This window comes from Podarcis erhardii (assembly GCF_964252035.2).
Source record: "Podarcis erhardii genome assembly, chromosome: 2".
In the NCBI taxonomy this organism is placed as follows: Eukaryota; Metazoa; Chordata; class Lepidosauria; order Squamata; family Lacertidae; genus Podarcis; species Podarcis erhardii.
The window spans coordinates 56008098-56023431 of NC_138498.1; the positions used below are offsets into that span (position 1 = coordinate 56008098).

The 15334-nt window shown below is 39.0% G+C and overlaps 1 protein-coding gene across 3 annotated transcripts in view; it reads left to right on the forward strand.

Annotated features, from left to right (window-relative positions):
* NR3C1 (nuclear receptor subfamily 3 group C member 1) overlaps positions 1–15334 on the forward strand; it is a 52646-nt gene that overhangs the window by 17281 nt on the left and 20031 nt on the right. For all 3 annotated transcript variants that reach the window (XM_081852072.1, XM_081852070.1, XM_081852071.1), the window contains 2 exons: positions 9171–9334; positions 11823–11939. In XM_081852072.1, the coding sequence (XP_081708198.1) occupies positions 9171–9334; positions 11823–11939 (281 nt within the window). The remainder of the gene's footprint in view (positions 1–9170; positions 9335–11822; positions 11940–15334) is intronic.

Here is a 15334-nt window from a genome sequence, read left to right on the forward strand (position 1 = left end):
CCTTCAAAAGTTGGGGTGACCAGAGAAAAAACCTTCTTAGCTGGAACACTCCATATGCCAATTGATGTTCCCAGGGAGGCTGGCCTGGTATTAGCTTTGGCTTTTCAGCACCAGAATATAGACCAGGCTTCTTCAACCTTGGCCCTCCAGATGTTTTGAGACTACAATTCCCAGCGTCCCTGACCACTGGTCCTTCTAGCTAGGGATCATGGGAGTTGTAGGCCAAAAACATCTGGAGGGCCAAGGTTGAGGAAGCCTGATAAAGACCTTTTGATTTTTTCCAGAACTTCCAGCACTTTAAATTCTTATATTGCTGCTTTTGTTGTTGTTTCTATATTTTACTTTATTTGCTTTTATCTTGTGCTTTACTGCTCTTCTGTTGTATACTGTTTTACATCATTGCTTATATTTTGATTTTTAAAAACTTGTTACCATTTTTGTTTAACTTTGTAAGCCACCCTGAGAGCTTGTGCCTGAAGGAAGGTGCAACAACTTGTAAATAGATGCTTGCATAAATTAAAAACATTTGGTGTATTTGAGTGTGGAACCCTTCATGATGAAATGCTATTTGTGGGTATAAGCAGGACAGGAGTTTTACAAGGAATACATATTCACATAATTTATCATTGCGCTAAAAGCACAGCCATAAATTTTGTTCCTGTGTTAATCCCTCTAAAAACATGCATTTAACCACAGGTTTTAATAAGAGCTTTCCGAAACAAGGAGCTAAGCCTAGTAGCATGGTTTGCTTTGTTCTTTACCCACAGGCTTTATCGTTTATCAATTTGACATTTTTTAAATATTTCTGAGATGAAACGTAAAATTAGTGGTACAACAGAATCATCATACCTTTGCTTCTAAGTCATTACTTCAAAGACTGTGCCTTTTAGCAAAATTTGACACAAACCAGGCATAATTGTACGTGCTTGTGTGTTCTTAAAGCTAGATTAGTCTTAAAGGGATTGTATAAGGTCTGAGGCGAACAAAGGTTATTTTGCTTTTAGGATAGAATGAGGAATTTCTTGACGGCCTTAGCACAAACGTTGTATTGTTTTAACTTTATCTAAGGGTTTGTATCCAATTATGTCCTTCTGCTAGCAGGCAGTGTTAGAAACTGAGATATGAAAGTTAGGAGCTAAATAGTACCTTAAACCTAGGTTATGGGCACAACGGAATATCTAGGTGCACTTTTTTATAACTAGAATGCAAAGCTGAAAATGAATGAACTGCAGCTAAAATATTATCTTCATTTTTCTCGTGGTATAGTCCTTCCCCTGCCCACCCCCCTAATATTCTTGAGAGGGTCTCTTCTCCAGTCTTCAGAGAATAGATGGAAGTGGGGAGGCAGAAAAAGGTCCTCTGTTCCTTCCACTCTGCAGTTTTAATCTGAAATCTTAGGCGCAGTACTGCACTCAGAGCTCAGAAACTGCTTGCGCTAATGAATTGCCCTCTTGTAGAATGTGCCTAGAGCAATGGGAGTCTCAAACACAGCTAGCATAATGTTATTTCCTTTTGCAGTCCCCCTTCACCATGCTGTTCGACTGGGACAAATTTTGGGACCTTCCAAGGTGGTTGCAGAAGGAAGGGGAAACTAGCCTCACCCTTTGTTTTTCCTCATGGAATCCCAACCACGATCGAAGAGCATTCTGTCACTAGAGACACATAATTGGAAACCATCCTGTATCTTCTGCATTAGGCTCTCCAAAACCAACAGCATGCTACACTGTTTGTTCACTTTCCTCAATAAAAGTTCAGTGGGTTTCCAAATGCTTTGGATGTGGAAGACCTCAGCAGAAAACCATTATCCTCACCTCATACAAATTTTAGTAACCTTATAGAATAACCTTGGAATAGTTGGGGTTTTTTTTGGGTTTTTTTTTGGATTTGACTCCAACTCCTATTTCAAACTTTACCCCACCCACTTGATCCTCTCCCTTTAATATGCTAATCCCTCTAATCTAGACTAGTGACTGAAAACTTCAAAGTATTTCCTGGAAATATTTGAGTCTGAAAATAATATGGTCTACTAGCCTCTATGGCAAAATATAGTTAGGAAAAGATGCAGCAGATCTCTGGGTCAATAGAGATCACAAATCATAATATTGCCCCAGTGTGACAAAACGTCAAGGACATTGAACTAGTGGTTCAGTTCAGGGCAATGTAAAAATACTCTGTGAAAGGCTTTGCATGAGTCAAATGTTCTGATTTTTTTAGACAAGGAAAAAGGTGACTAGAAAGAAATTGTTCCTCTAAGACAGCCTTTCTCAACCTGGGGTCCCCAGATGTTGTTGAACTACAACTCCCATCACCCCTAGCTAGGAAGGCCAGAGCTCAGGGATGATGAGAGTTGTAGTCCAACAACATCTGCGGACCCACAGGTTGAGAACCGCTGCTCTAAGAGATATACCCTTGTATTTTCTTCAAATACATACTATTTTGTCAAAAACTGTGCTTCTGCTTTTGACTACTGGTATGAATTTCTGTAGTTTAAAAGCATCCCTCCTGGCATCTTGCAAAGAAGGGCATTGTGTATAAACATGCTACCCAGCTGGTGCTTTAATAAAACTAAATCACACCATGATAATAATTATACCCATTTACACTTGTTAGACCTTTAAATATTTGTGGTAACACAAGTAGACAGTAGTTTTATATTAAATGCATTCTATATACTTGCACAAAGAATGTGCAATGTCTAAGATTCCTGTGGGCTTTCTTATAATAAGAGAGTGATCTCCTAAGCAAGTTCTATATAAATGGTCTTCATTAATAAAGACCTGTTGGTTTCCTTGTTTGAAAAGTAGTAAACTGGCAGGGACTGGCAGGGCTCTGAAGAGTGTGTGATGGGATCAGGGGAGGGAACCAGAAGAAGGGACGAGATTTATGGGATATGACGTCGCCCACAATACAGGAACCAGGGAAAGAAGGATAGTCAAGGCAGATTGAGATGGAGGAAGGTGCAGTGGATGTGGTGGAAGAAGAAGAGGCTGTTCAGCAGACAGATGGGTCAGTAGACTCCCCACCGTCCCCTGCCCCACTGCCTCCTTGAACCAGGAGGGGCTTGAAGCAGGAAGAGCAGTAGCACCTTCCATACAAGAGAAATCTTAGGTTGCAGGTGTGCAGCCTGTCAGGGGAGGGTACATAAGTCGGCAGAGGAGCAGGGTTTCCTAGTGTCCTAAAATCTGATAACAGAATTAAAGAAATTCACCCTTGAGGCATTGCAGGAGATTATGGTTGATATAACAGACTGATCATACTTAGAAGTAGACCAGTAGCATACCTGCTTCATTAGAATTAATTTTTGTACTCCCGTTTTCAGATGGAGGTTAGATGATGTAGACCGTTTAGAGGTTCCACATACTATCAAGTGGTATGTGAATTTTATAAAATAAATGTGTATGTTGCTCATTTAGGTCGGCAACCTAAGGCCCATGGGGGTCATTTAACCAGCCCATGGACCCCCACCGCCTACTCGGTTGGCTCCCATGCACCGTGCTAAACCGGAGCAGAGCAGGGACCGGCTTCCACGACGCTAGCTGGCTTCCCATTAGTTGCAGGAAGCTGCTGCAGCCAATGAGAAGCTGTGCACGCCTCCTCCGCGCCAGAAGGAGCGTTTACTCATGCGTGCATGCACTCCGGCTCACCCTGGCGTCTGTGGGACCATGAACCAGCCCAAGTCACAAAAACTTTGACGACCCCTGCTTTATGTATTGTGTAACAGCAGTGTACCTGCAGCAATTGCATAAATCATGAAGCTGCTATTAATACGTACTAAATTACAGACATAGCTGTCTTCTTTCAGTCAGTAGGAAAGGTACAAATTAGTTTGTCTGCTTGTCATATTCTAAGCATTATATACAATATTTATCATTCTTATATTTCATTCCATTTTTCTGAAATGTCCCTTCTTGAGTACCTGCATACATACATAATATTATTTGCACGCCACCTTTCCATAATATTATTTGCACGCCACCATGTTCATGGTGGCTTACAACAAGAAAAAAATACATAACTTTAGCATAACAAAACTCGTCAATAAATAAATAAAACATCAAAAAATACACAACCAAACTGAACAATTTTCACATAATCTAAAATAAAATACAAAGTGTGTTTAGAGGGTGCACCCCATTTTACTCAATTTCACTTATGTGTGTGGCGGCCCAGAACATAACCTGCCCATAATAGGGGAGTTGTCTGTACTGTAGAAAGAGCCTTTTGTTATTGCAGGGACTCAAGACGCAGAGTGCTTAAGACAGTAATAATTAAAGTTCATGGAGCACAACCTGTATGATAGAACCTTTGTGTTCTTTATACCACATTCCTAGATGAGGAAAGCCCCATTAATTGGTCATTTGCCTATGGCAGGGCAGTAAGAGGTGTTCTTTGAACATTGAGGAAATGCTCAACTATCATTTTACCTAATCTCAAAATATCATAACATTCTTGCAATATTTATAAAAATGAAAGCTAAAAATAAGATATTGTAGAAGCAAAATTGCTTTCTCTCTGGCAGTAATAGTAATTATAATCTTGGCTTAAACGTTCTAAAAATTCCCTTGCAGGCTGCTGTGATTTTTTTAAACAGTGATTTAAACAATAAAAGTGAGTCTTTTAAGAATTGCTGGGATGTTATTCCTGGAATTTTCATTTTTTTCAGCACAACTCTTTTCGCTTCGCATGTAATCCGTTAAGAGTTAGAAATGTAGTTGTGTGTTTCAGGGGTGTGGTTTAGAGTGCAATCGTTTTTTAAAATGATATTTCTTTGGAATCTTACAGGAAGTTCAAAACTTCAGTTTTCAGACTTTTTATTTTAAGGATGTTTGTTTAGAGTTTTTAAAATCGATAGTAATAGATTGTTGTGATGTAATTTAACTTACCATTTTCCCTGCTAATGCCTCAGTCTATGTGAATAATTTTAGTAGCTGTATCAGTTGTTTTTCAGTACTGTTAGTTGACCAACATATGACTTAGCGTTCTGCCTGGCATCCAAAAGTTAAATATGCCCATCTCTCTCACCTTGGGAATTGGGAATTGTTGTGCTGTATTTGGCAGTGATATATAAAAGGCAGCCAAACCTACTCTATGTCAAAAAACACAACTGAAGGAGGGGAAGGTCAGCGAAGAATGAGCTAAAACAAAAGCCAACCAAAAAAACACAGCCAAAATCAGGCCAAAGTGATGTTTTGGTCCACCACCTTGTTTCAAAATGGTGGCTAGCATCCAAACATCAACAAAGATTGCCACTCCCACCTTCAGACTCCTCCTGCCAAGTTTGGTGATGATATCTCGAGTGGTGTCTGAACGTATAGACGACAGACAGACAAAGCATTTTCTAAAATATGTAGTAGATTGTATGGCATAATTATTTTCTGTTCAGGTTAGGTTTGATTGACATTATCATTTTAAATTGTTCTTTTTTTGTTATATTTATTATTATTCATGATATATTGTGAGCCACCTTGGGCATAGTTTTGTGGAAGACTGGCATACAGATAAACGCATGATGCTAATGACATTTCTCCACTTGGTGTAGGTTTCTTAATAGCTGTGCACTGCATGACCCCATGCAGCCACTGCCCTTTGATTACTGTTAGAAAGGGCATGCGTCTTTTTCCCATTGGTTGCTATTCACCATTGGTAAAGAAGTATGATCTCCAGCCCCACTCAGTGGCAGACATATCCATCAGATTCATGTAGATGTTAGGAGCATTAGAGACAAGACTGGCAGTTTCTTCTTGTAGTTGAAGTAGAACTGCAGTTCATATTATGTATAGGCATTGCCATCTCATTTAATGAATCATAAACCAGCAATTAGAGTTCATAATACCAAAATAGGAGCGGTTCTCTTCTTCCTCCACCCCTACTCCCACCCTGTAGTGTAGCGTCTCTAGCAGCTGTCCCAGAAATAAAACAATTTGAATATTTTCTTCTACAAATGTTTAAATATTCCCCACCAAGCCTTGGAAACTTGATACAGTCAAACCCTTGAGCTGTGACAGAAAGTTTGTGACACTTAACCTTCAGCTTTCAGACCTTCAACTTACTTTATAAACAGGCATCCTAAGCTTGCTTTTATTTTAAAAACTTTCCCAAAACAATGCAAAAATATGTTCTAAAATATGGAATAAAGCATACCTTTACCTTTAAAAGGGGCAGGGTGGTACAGAAAACAAGAAAGGCAGAATTTATTACATGGTGGTTAGCACAAAAGTATGGTGAAGCTGAAGGCTGAGAGAAATTTCTTCTGTTGCAACTTCCTGAAAACTTTCCATGCTAATACAGAGTTCTCAGGTTATCTTGTAACTATGTTCAGTACCACTTGCACACTTTGTTTTAGCCATAATGTTATCTGTTGTTTCTCATAGACCTTCCTCCCAGTTGTACTGGGTTCTTTCAGTGAATGTTGCTCCATTCATTTTATGCTTGTGAGTTCCACTGAAAAATAGCATTTTTGAATCCTACCTTTTAGTGTAATATTAGACAATTTATTCCAAACATGTAAGTTTGGACCTTGTGCTTGAGTGAAAGACTTTGGCAAATCATTAATAAACAAAATTAGGTTGGGTAACATGGTTTGTCAATAGAAATTGTCCTCTGAACTTTCAGAGGACCCTTATCTTTGCCTTCTGGAAGTAAATACACTTATTTTATAATGGGGTATAAACCTGCTTTTTGAGAATAAAAGGTAAAAACTATTTTAAACACATGCTGTTACTGGCTAATAATCATGGCGTTTAACAACCCAACACACCTGTATTTTATAACTGCTGCATTTTTTCATCAGCCTAGTTCTGGGTTGTAAATCTGATAAATCCTGCCTCCCACTTCTAGCTTTGTGTTGCAAAAGTAGTTTTACTCTTCAACTTGTTAAAATAAAAAATGGACTGTAAGGGAAGTATTAGCAGTGGGCATCACTGCAGTGAAGCATTTTTGTTGTGCTGAATTGTATTTTTAAAGGTTATGAAGCAAAGCTAAAACTTACTCAGGGATGAGGAACCTTTTCAGACCATGAACTGTATTCCCTTGTGAATAACATCCTTGGGACACATGCCAGTGAGGGTTGGGAACAGAGGCAAAAGTGGGTGGAGCAATTAATGGAAGTATTACCTTTGCACAGTAGCCTAGTTTTTACGCACAAACTAGAGATGCCTGCTGTATAGTTTCAGACAACTGGAGGAGGGGTTACTTTGTTCTAGGGGTACATTTTCTGTCATCAGTCGAACAATCAGCTTTGAGTGTCTCTAACTGGTGCTGGGTTCTCATGACGGTGTGCTAAGAGAAGCCCTCATCCTATGTCCCTCCCTTGTGGTCTTGAGTGTTGTGTTGACAACTCCAAGTCTTGTGGGACTTAAATGTTCATGCTGATGCTGTCTTCTCAGGGGCAGCTCAGGATTTCATAGCTGCCCTGTCAACCATGGACCTGTCTCAAGATCTGAACCAATACTTGGCAGGGTGTACCTTGGATCTTGTTTCTCTACAGAAGTAGAGGGAAATAATATGTGGGTGTGAGAGAAACAACTCCATTGGTATGTACAGATCATTAACTGATCAGATTTGGTCTACTCCCTGGAAGCTGATGGATCTGGATGGTTTTCTGAAGCCAATTGGAGATTTTCTCACAGGTTTAACTGGCAGTCTTATTGAGGTCTCTGCTTAGAATGAGGATATGACTTAGGTCATCAGTACAACTACTTCAAAATGTTTTCTGTCTGTAGATCTGGTGTCAGTTCCTTGGTATTCAGAGGAACCTTGTTAGTTCTCCTGGACCTCAACAGCTTTCAGTACTGTTGTCCATGGTAACCTTATCTGGATTAGTTTGGAAGGCATGGTTTTAAAGTGATTGTGGTACTTCTGAAGGAGAGGTTCCAGAAGATGGTGCTGGGGAACTTTTGCTCTACTCTACAGCCAAAGCTGCCTTATGTCCTACAGAAGTATTATATTGTAAATACTAAAGAACAAGGGAGCCATGTAAACCACTGGGGGGAAGTCTTCCAGAGATTTGGGTTGCAATGTCATCAGCATGTAAATGACACTCGGCTTTACCTCTCGTTTCAAGCTTTCTTGAATATAGGCATACTACCATGTGCCCTAGGAAAGTTAATTGAGTAAATTTTTATGTGTTATGGGGGTTAGATTAATTAAGTGAAGGAGGTATCTGGAGTTTGATCTTGAAAGTGCACAGAGGCAATACCACCTCTAAACAGAACTAAGACTGTTGGTTTAGCTAAAGTCTAAATATAAATATAAAGGACAACAGCCAGGATAGTGGTGGAGTTCATACTTTGATTGTAGGGGTGTTCTGCTGGTGCTTTGAGCACTCATACCAATTTCTCCAAGGAAGGGGCCAAGTGCCTGAGTGAAAGTTGGTGATCCACATTGGCCTGGGCCTCAACTTTGTGGCTGGTGGATGTAGCACATAGTGGCATAGACCTACAGTGGCTTCTGTTTTTGGTTGCAATCCAAACAAGCCCTGCATCATCTCTTCATTTGGAGCTTAGGATTCAGTTACCTAAGCAGATCTCAGAAGTGTGCACCTTGTTTTGCTCAATTTTGCTGTGTAAGCTCAAATGTTAAGATTCAGTTGCATCACAGATTCAAACTTCCTTCAGCAACAAGCTTAGTTCCAGTTGTAACTGGGCCAATCATTATGTAATGTTTCATCCCACAGAAAGTGTTGTGTGTTTTTTATCCTATTGAAAGTATCGTGTGCAAAACGAAGCATTAAAAAAATGGTTGATCCTAATGGCCTCAAGATAATACTTTTAAAGAGCATCTAGGCTGACTTCCAGCTGACATCCAAGCACCATTTATTGAAATAAAAATTGCATACATTAAATACAAGTACATAGCATGCATCCACAATGCATTTCCCTACTTGTTTTTTCTTCCAATTATGGAATAAATAGGGTGAAAACATACTTTTAAATATTGTGCCTTTTAAAATCCCAGGCTCTGCCTTCAGTATTACTGTAACAGCACTTTCTTTTTATGGTTTTAAAATGTGAAGTACTTTACTGTGAGTATAATGAATTCAGCAAAAACTCAAGATGCTTTTCTTGTGTTTTGGTTAACAGAGCAGAGTAAGAGTCAATGTTTTTGTAACTTAGTATTTCTATACTTTAATTCCTTTCTTTAGTTTGGTCTGTGTTTTGTTGTTTCCTTAGCCCTGGAATGAGATCTGATGTAAGCACTTCACCATCTACCTCTTCAACAACTACGGGACCACCTCCCAAGCTCTGCCTTGTTTGCTCAGATGAGGCTTCTGGGTGTCATTATGGTGTCCTAACTTGTGGCAGCTGCAAAGTGTTCTTCAAAAGAGCTGTGGAAGGTAGGATATATCACAATTATTTAAAACGTATAGTCTATATCTCTCCTCAAATGTTTGTGGGTTTTTACAAAGGTTTGGAGTTCATTTCCATGCTATCTCTTCCTATCTCTTGCAAAATCCTTGGTCTTCAGTAGCCATCTTCAAGTAATTTTCTGTGTGAGTGTGTGTATGTGCGTGTTAAGTAAGCATGTGAAAGCAGCCAGTGGGAATAAGCATTCTGGCTCTACCTCCTGTTCCCATTCCATTGCTTTTCTCAAGTTGGAGGGCAGACTTCTAAAGTGGGAGCCTTCTATACTTGTGGAAGCTACCTTCTTCAGATGTTCGCCCTCCAAATCATGGGTGGTGATGTGGGTGGAGCCAGAACTAGCTTGCTCTCCTAACTCTTCTTCATGTATTTACCTAACATGAAAGAACAAACAGCCAAAGAGGGCTGTTTTGTTTATTTTTATTTACAATACAGCCCACTCTTCATTTATGGTATAGCTCACTCGTCATTGAATATTTGCAATCCCAGAGCATGGAGCAAAGTAATAAAAATAAACAGAGGAAAATAGTATACAATATTGCAAAAAAACATATAAACAGGCCCAAGAAATAGAAACTTAAAAATTATGTCATGAGAAAAGCAAGCAAAACTACATTAATAAAATCAAAAATTTCCAATTTAACCAAATACCTAGGTAAAAGCAAACACAAGATGTTCAAACAGTTTAAACAACCAATGGTTTTAGCAAGTTCCCACCCTGTTTTTCACTAATGGTAGTCTGCTCTTTTCATTGTCTCCCCACACAAAGAGGGCCCCACTCTCTGCCAGAAGATTCTCAGCGTAACTGCTTACCCAACCTCCAGGATACCACACCATAGTGCTGTTTACGATCCTTGCACACTAGGCATTGGAATCCTGCCCCCTCCCAATTAATATTAAGCAGGAACTTTTCCTGTATGGTTTACAGCAAACTAAGCCAGACATGTAATGTTAAACATCCATAATACAATAAGATAATAAGTTGTTTTTAAACTTCTGATTTTATTTATATCTTGACAAGTTTTAGGTCAAGTTGTTTTCAATGTTTGATTTTATTTGTAAATAGATTCTAGTAAATAGACCCTGGTAAATAGATCTACTAAGGTTCACTGTTCTCCCATTGTTTAACACTGCTATTTTATTCAATATGGAAAGAATCTGCTCTTTAAAAGTTATAGTTGACTTTACTTTGCTTCCAAGGTTTGCTTATACTTGGATCTTTGGTTCCATAAAAATTCCAAAGGATTTAGTTTGCCTGCTTCACAAGCTCCAAAAACCAAATGGTTTCCTCCCTGTTCTTTTAAAGTGGTAAAATCAATATGTCCTAAAGTAGCATTTCAAAACAAAATTTCCCAAACTGGATTACTGGCTGCTTGCTCTGGTGGTACCAACTTTAACCTAAAAAATGCAGAGAATACGTAATTCTGTTCCAGGAAAAAAGTATGGATAGACATTTTATAGTGAACTATTCCATAGCGAGTTTTTGAAAAAGCAGTTTACTTTTTTCAAAAGTTCTGTGTTGGAGAAATTATACAGTACAATAAAATGACTACTTGGATATATACATTGATATAAAAATGTGAGTGGTCATAAAAAGTACTCCAGTTCCACACTGATTTCCTAGCAACTGACATTCTGCTGAAGATGTTCAGCATCTTTCTGTCTCATCCATCTCAGATTTTCATGGACATGTACCTATAGAATACTGGAACAATGTAGGCCTTCCTTATATTCACTCCCTCTCCAATACCTCTCATCTGACTCTTCAAATTTTTTGTGTAACCCCCCCCCCCACCTTTCAGAGCAAAAAAGGGAAGTGGGAGACTTGCAGATGATTTAAAAAACCTCTTCCTACTTCCCTTTTAATTCACTGATATTGGGGTCTTAAAAGGGAAATGGGAGGGGGTTTGCAAAAAACCTTTGCAATTCTCTTCCTTCCCTGCTTGGATTTCAAGGGATTTTGTAAAGTGGACAGCCTGCTCACCTGTCAGATTTTACCTGTGAGTAAGATCCTGATAAAGATCTGGCCCATGGAGCCAAAAAGGGAGGGGGAGCTTGAGACCAAAATTTGACATACACACACACACCCCTTCATGCCCCTTAAGCAAGACACTGCATTTTGGGAAGGAGGTGTGAGGGCTCTGGCAGGGTCCTAGAGCCCACCCATCTCCTTCTCAAAGTTGGGAAAGAGCTAACTAGGCTTTGGGAAAGGGGGGGGACTGTAGAACCCTGTCGGAGCCCTCATGCATCCTTTCCAAAGCCCAGCACCTTGCTTACCTGGCTTTGGGAAGGCAGTACAAGGGCTGCAGGGGCAAGGGGTATCCCCACACGTTAGACCATCCTGATGTACATGGATAGGATAGATAAGTCCATTTGTTTCTTCTCTTCCCCAACCCAACAAGTGCATGTTAGAAATTAAATGCTCATAATTATAAAGGTGTTGTGCTTTGTTTGCAAATGCAGGGCAGCACAATTATCTCTGTGCTGGAAGAAATGACTGCATTATTGACAAAATCCGGAGAAAAAACTGCCCAGCTTGCCGCTATCGGAAATGTCTTCAAGCTGGCATGAACCTGGAAGGTAACTTGAAATGTTTTAAAGCTGAAAGCTAGAAAATCCTTCATTTTTGCATATATAAAAGATGGAAAGCCTCTTTGCACATTACTCATATGAAGATGTCCCAAATATAGAAAAAGACAGTGGGGACATGTTGCATCCAATGCCACACATCTTTTTCCTGGCCTTTCCTATGATGTGCAGCTGTGATGGCAGCCTGTACCCATAGACTCAGAAATCCATGCCTAATATGTGAACATAAGGGATGGGGGAAGCTGCATGATGTTGAGTGCAGGACTGGTGGCCTAGTCCCTCTGCTTCATTCTACACATTGATCCCATCACTGGAATAATGCATGAAGTGGGTTAGTGTAAATTTCAATAGTGGGAGTGGTCCCTACTTACAATTCAATAGTCAATAATAACAAAAACTAATCCATTCAAAAGTATGTATTATAATAAAGATTACAAACTCAAATAGAGATTATAAACTCTAACAGAGATTACAAACTCAAAGAGATATGTATAATACAATAATTTGTTAAAAAGATTTTCTCTTTTTGACTCGACAGTAATGTTGATCCTTATAATTTATCAGCTTGCAGATGGAGACTCAGTTTCAATCATAGAGCAGAAGTCAGAAGTCATTTATGGATTGGAAACCAGGACAGGGCCCTGTTTCGATGTATTCACCTTCATCAGCTAATTTTTAAATTTGAAGTTTGTAAGTTTGAAGACTTTTGGATAAATATATCCTGTTATTTTCTATATATCTATATATAACAGGATATATTTATCCGAAAATCTTCAGACTTACAAACTGCAAACTTAAAAATTATCTGATGAAGGTGAATACATCGAAACAGGGCCCTGTTCCTGTCCTATTGATTATTGAATTGTGAGTAGGGACCACTCCCACTATTGAAACTTACATTGGCTTGAGTTCTTGGTGTGCTTTTTGCTTGGTATATTTAATAACAAAGACTCCAACTTATTTAACTTATTTAAGTGGGTTAGTGGCAATATATGCAGTTGTTTAATGTTTTCTGAATGACTATTTATCACTGTATATGTTTAACATATGCACGTCTTTCTTAGCAGAACTTAGATATTTCTTTCAACATACATTTCCAATCTTTCCCAGACTCTCATAAGAACTGTATTTTGCACTGAAGTAGTATGATTTGTATGCATGCTAATCTCTTTTTTCCGTTTCTCTTCTTTTTGTTTTCACTTTGCGATTTCACGTATTTGTGCACTCCTTTTTTCAGTAAATACTGTGGTTGGGAAAACCCCACACTTGGAGTGTACAACAGTTTGAATGCAAATCAGGAAGAAACAAAAATGTTGACTCATCGGGTGGTATTCTATACCAGTTCTAGTCAGAGTTAGACCCATTGAAGTTAATCAACACCACTAACTTCTGTTCACTAATTTCAGTGGGTCTACTCTGAGTAGCACCTGGTTGAGTGCAATCCATTGTCAACAATATGAAACTTTTAAAGTATGGATAGGTGATAACATTCAGTAATACTGTATGGCAGATTCATAATGAGCAAATTCACATGTTTGGTCCCTTGTGGCTGAGGAGAGGTAACTGTTGCAGGCTTGTCATTGCAATCCAGGAAGTCTTGTAGTAGCAATGTTAGTAGTGTTTGGCAGAATGAAGACTTCCATTTGTGTGATAGAAAAACTGACCTGGCCTTACTATTAGACAGAGTGCAGGTGCTGCTCAGGTGCTGCATTGCTGGGGTTGGACTAGATGATCCCTGGGCTCCCTTCCAACCCAGCAGTTCTGTGATTTCTAGCTCAGTAGGTAGGGAGGCAAGCCTGCATTGTGATCTGTCTCTGCTGCTCCATGTGGCATTATATTTAGGAGCAAAGGCATTTTTCATCCCCCCCCCTCACATTCAAACTTTGTAAACATTGCTAATTATTACAGCAATTTCATAATAATGCTGTGACTATATAATTCTAGAGGCCCCTGAAATATTATGTGTTTCAATTATTTTAAGCCCTTATGTCTAACAATAGAATGTCTTTACCAGAAACTTAATTTAGAGGCGGTATGTTTTAGGCCTTTGCAGGTAACAAATTTAATTGGACAAACAACTAAAATACTTGGCTGCTTGTGCTTTTGCATACGTTTTTGTCTTACAAAACATCTAAATCTCTGTCTTACAAAATATCTAAGGAAGAGCAATCCAGAGTGTGGATGCTATCACCAAGAAGACCCACTTCCACATTGTCACCAAATGACCATTTGGTGGTTGTGGAGCAACCAGCAGAGTCTCCTTGGAAGATCAACTTGGTCTGTATTGGGGAAGGCAGTCTGCTAGGTATAATAGTCCCAAGTTGTTTAGTACTTTAAATGTCAACCACATCACCTCGATCTCAGTAGGTAATAGACAGCCAATAGTATAATAGCTAATAACACAACTAATGATTTTGTATGTTATTGCATGTATGTGTCTCCAAAAACACCTCTAATTGTGTGCTAACTCAGGTATGGAATAGCAAGATCACTGGTAAGCTCACAAGTGCCTCCATGATTTACATTTGCAGTGATTTCTGTAACGGCAGCTGCTGCCAAAAGCACTGCTGCAGTTGGAGGCATCAAGTGTATAGCACCACATGGAAGCACTGCTGCATGCAAGTGATCTGGCCCTGTGCTATCTTTTCAAAGTCCTAGTTGGCTAAGTGCTTTACAGCTCTTTGCTACTCATTGAATTGTGAAGTTGGAAGGGACCAGTATTAACTTTATAATTGCTGTTCATTATCTGGTACTCTATTTTGTCAATTTTTGTAATTCCAACGTAAGATAGATTTTATATACAGTATTGCAAAATTTTCAGGATATATGGTTCGTATAAGTAAAAAAAAGTATGCAGGCAGCATAGATACTGTGGAAATGTGAATAAAAACAGTATACGGAGAAGTGTATTTTGAGCAGTTCATCTGGCATATGTATTCCATAGTTTAATTATAATGGCAAGCAGTTATCAGAAAAAAATATATATCTTTTTTGCTCCAGCTGTAGAAGAAACAAATTAAAATCCTGGCTATGGTGATTCATGTCTAGTAATGCATTCTATGTGCATGTAGGCATAATTCCATGGTGTATATGTAGTTTTGTTCATCCATCCGTTATGTTGTCTTGGTTTAAGTGCAATGCAAAGGCCTCATTGAAACCATTCCATTCCAAAGCTGTAAATGGAATAAGTTTTTTAGTAATTTCCCCCAGGTGCACTACTGCTTTTTCTTCCTTTTCACATTTAATCCAAGGTTTCATTTTCTGTTCATACAAATGAAACCATAAAGGAAGAGCAGGAAATCTCTGTGGCCCCCCAACTCTTCTCTGTTCCAGCAAGCATGCCCAACGTTTGGGGATGATGAGAGTTGTCGTTCCAACAAGATTAG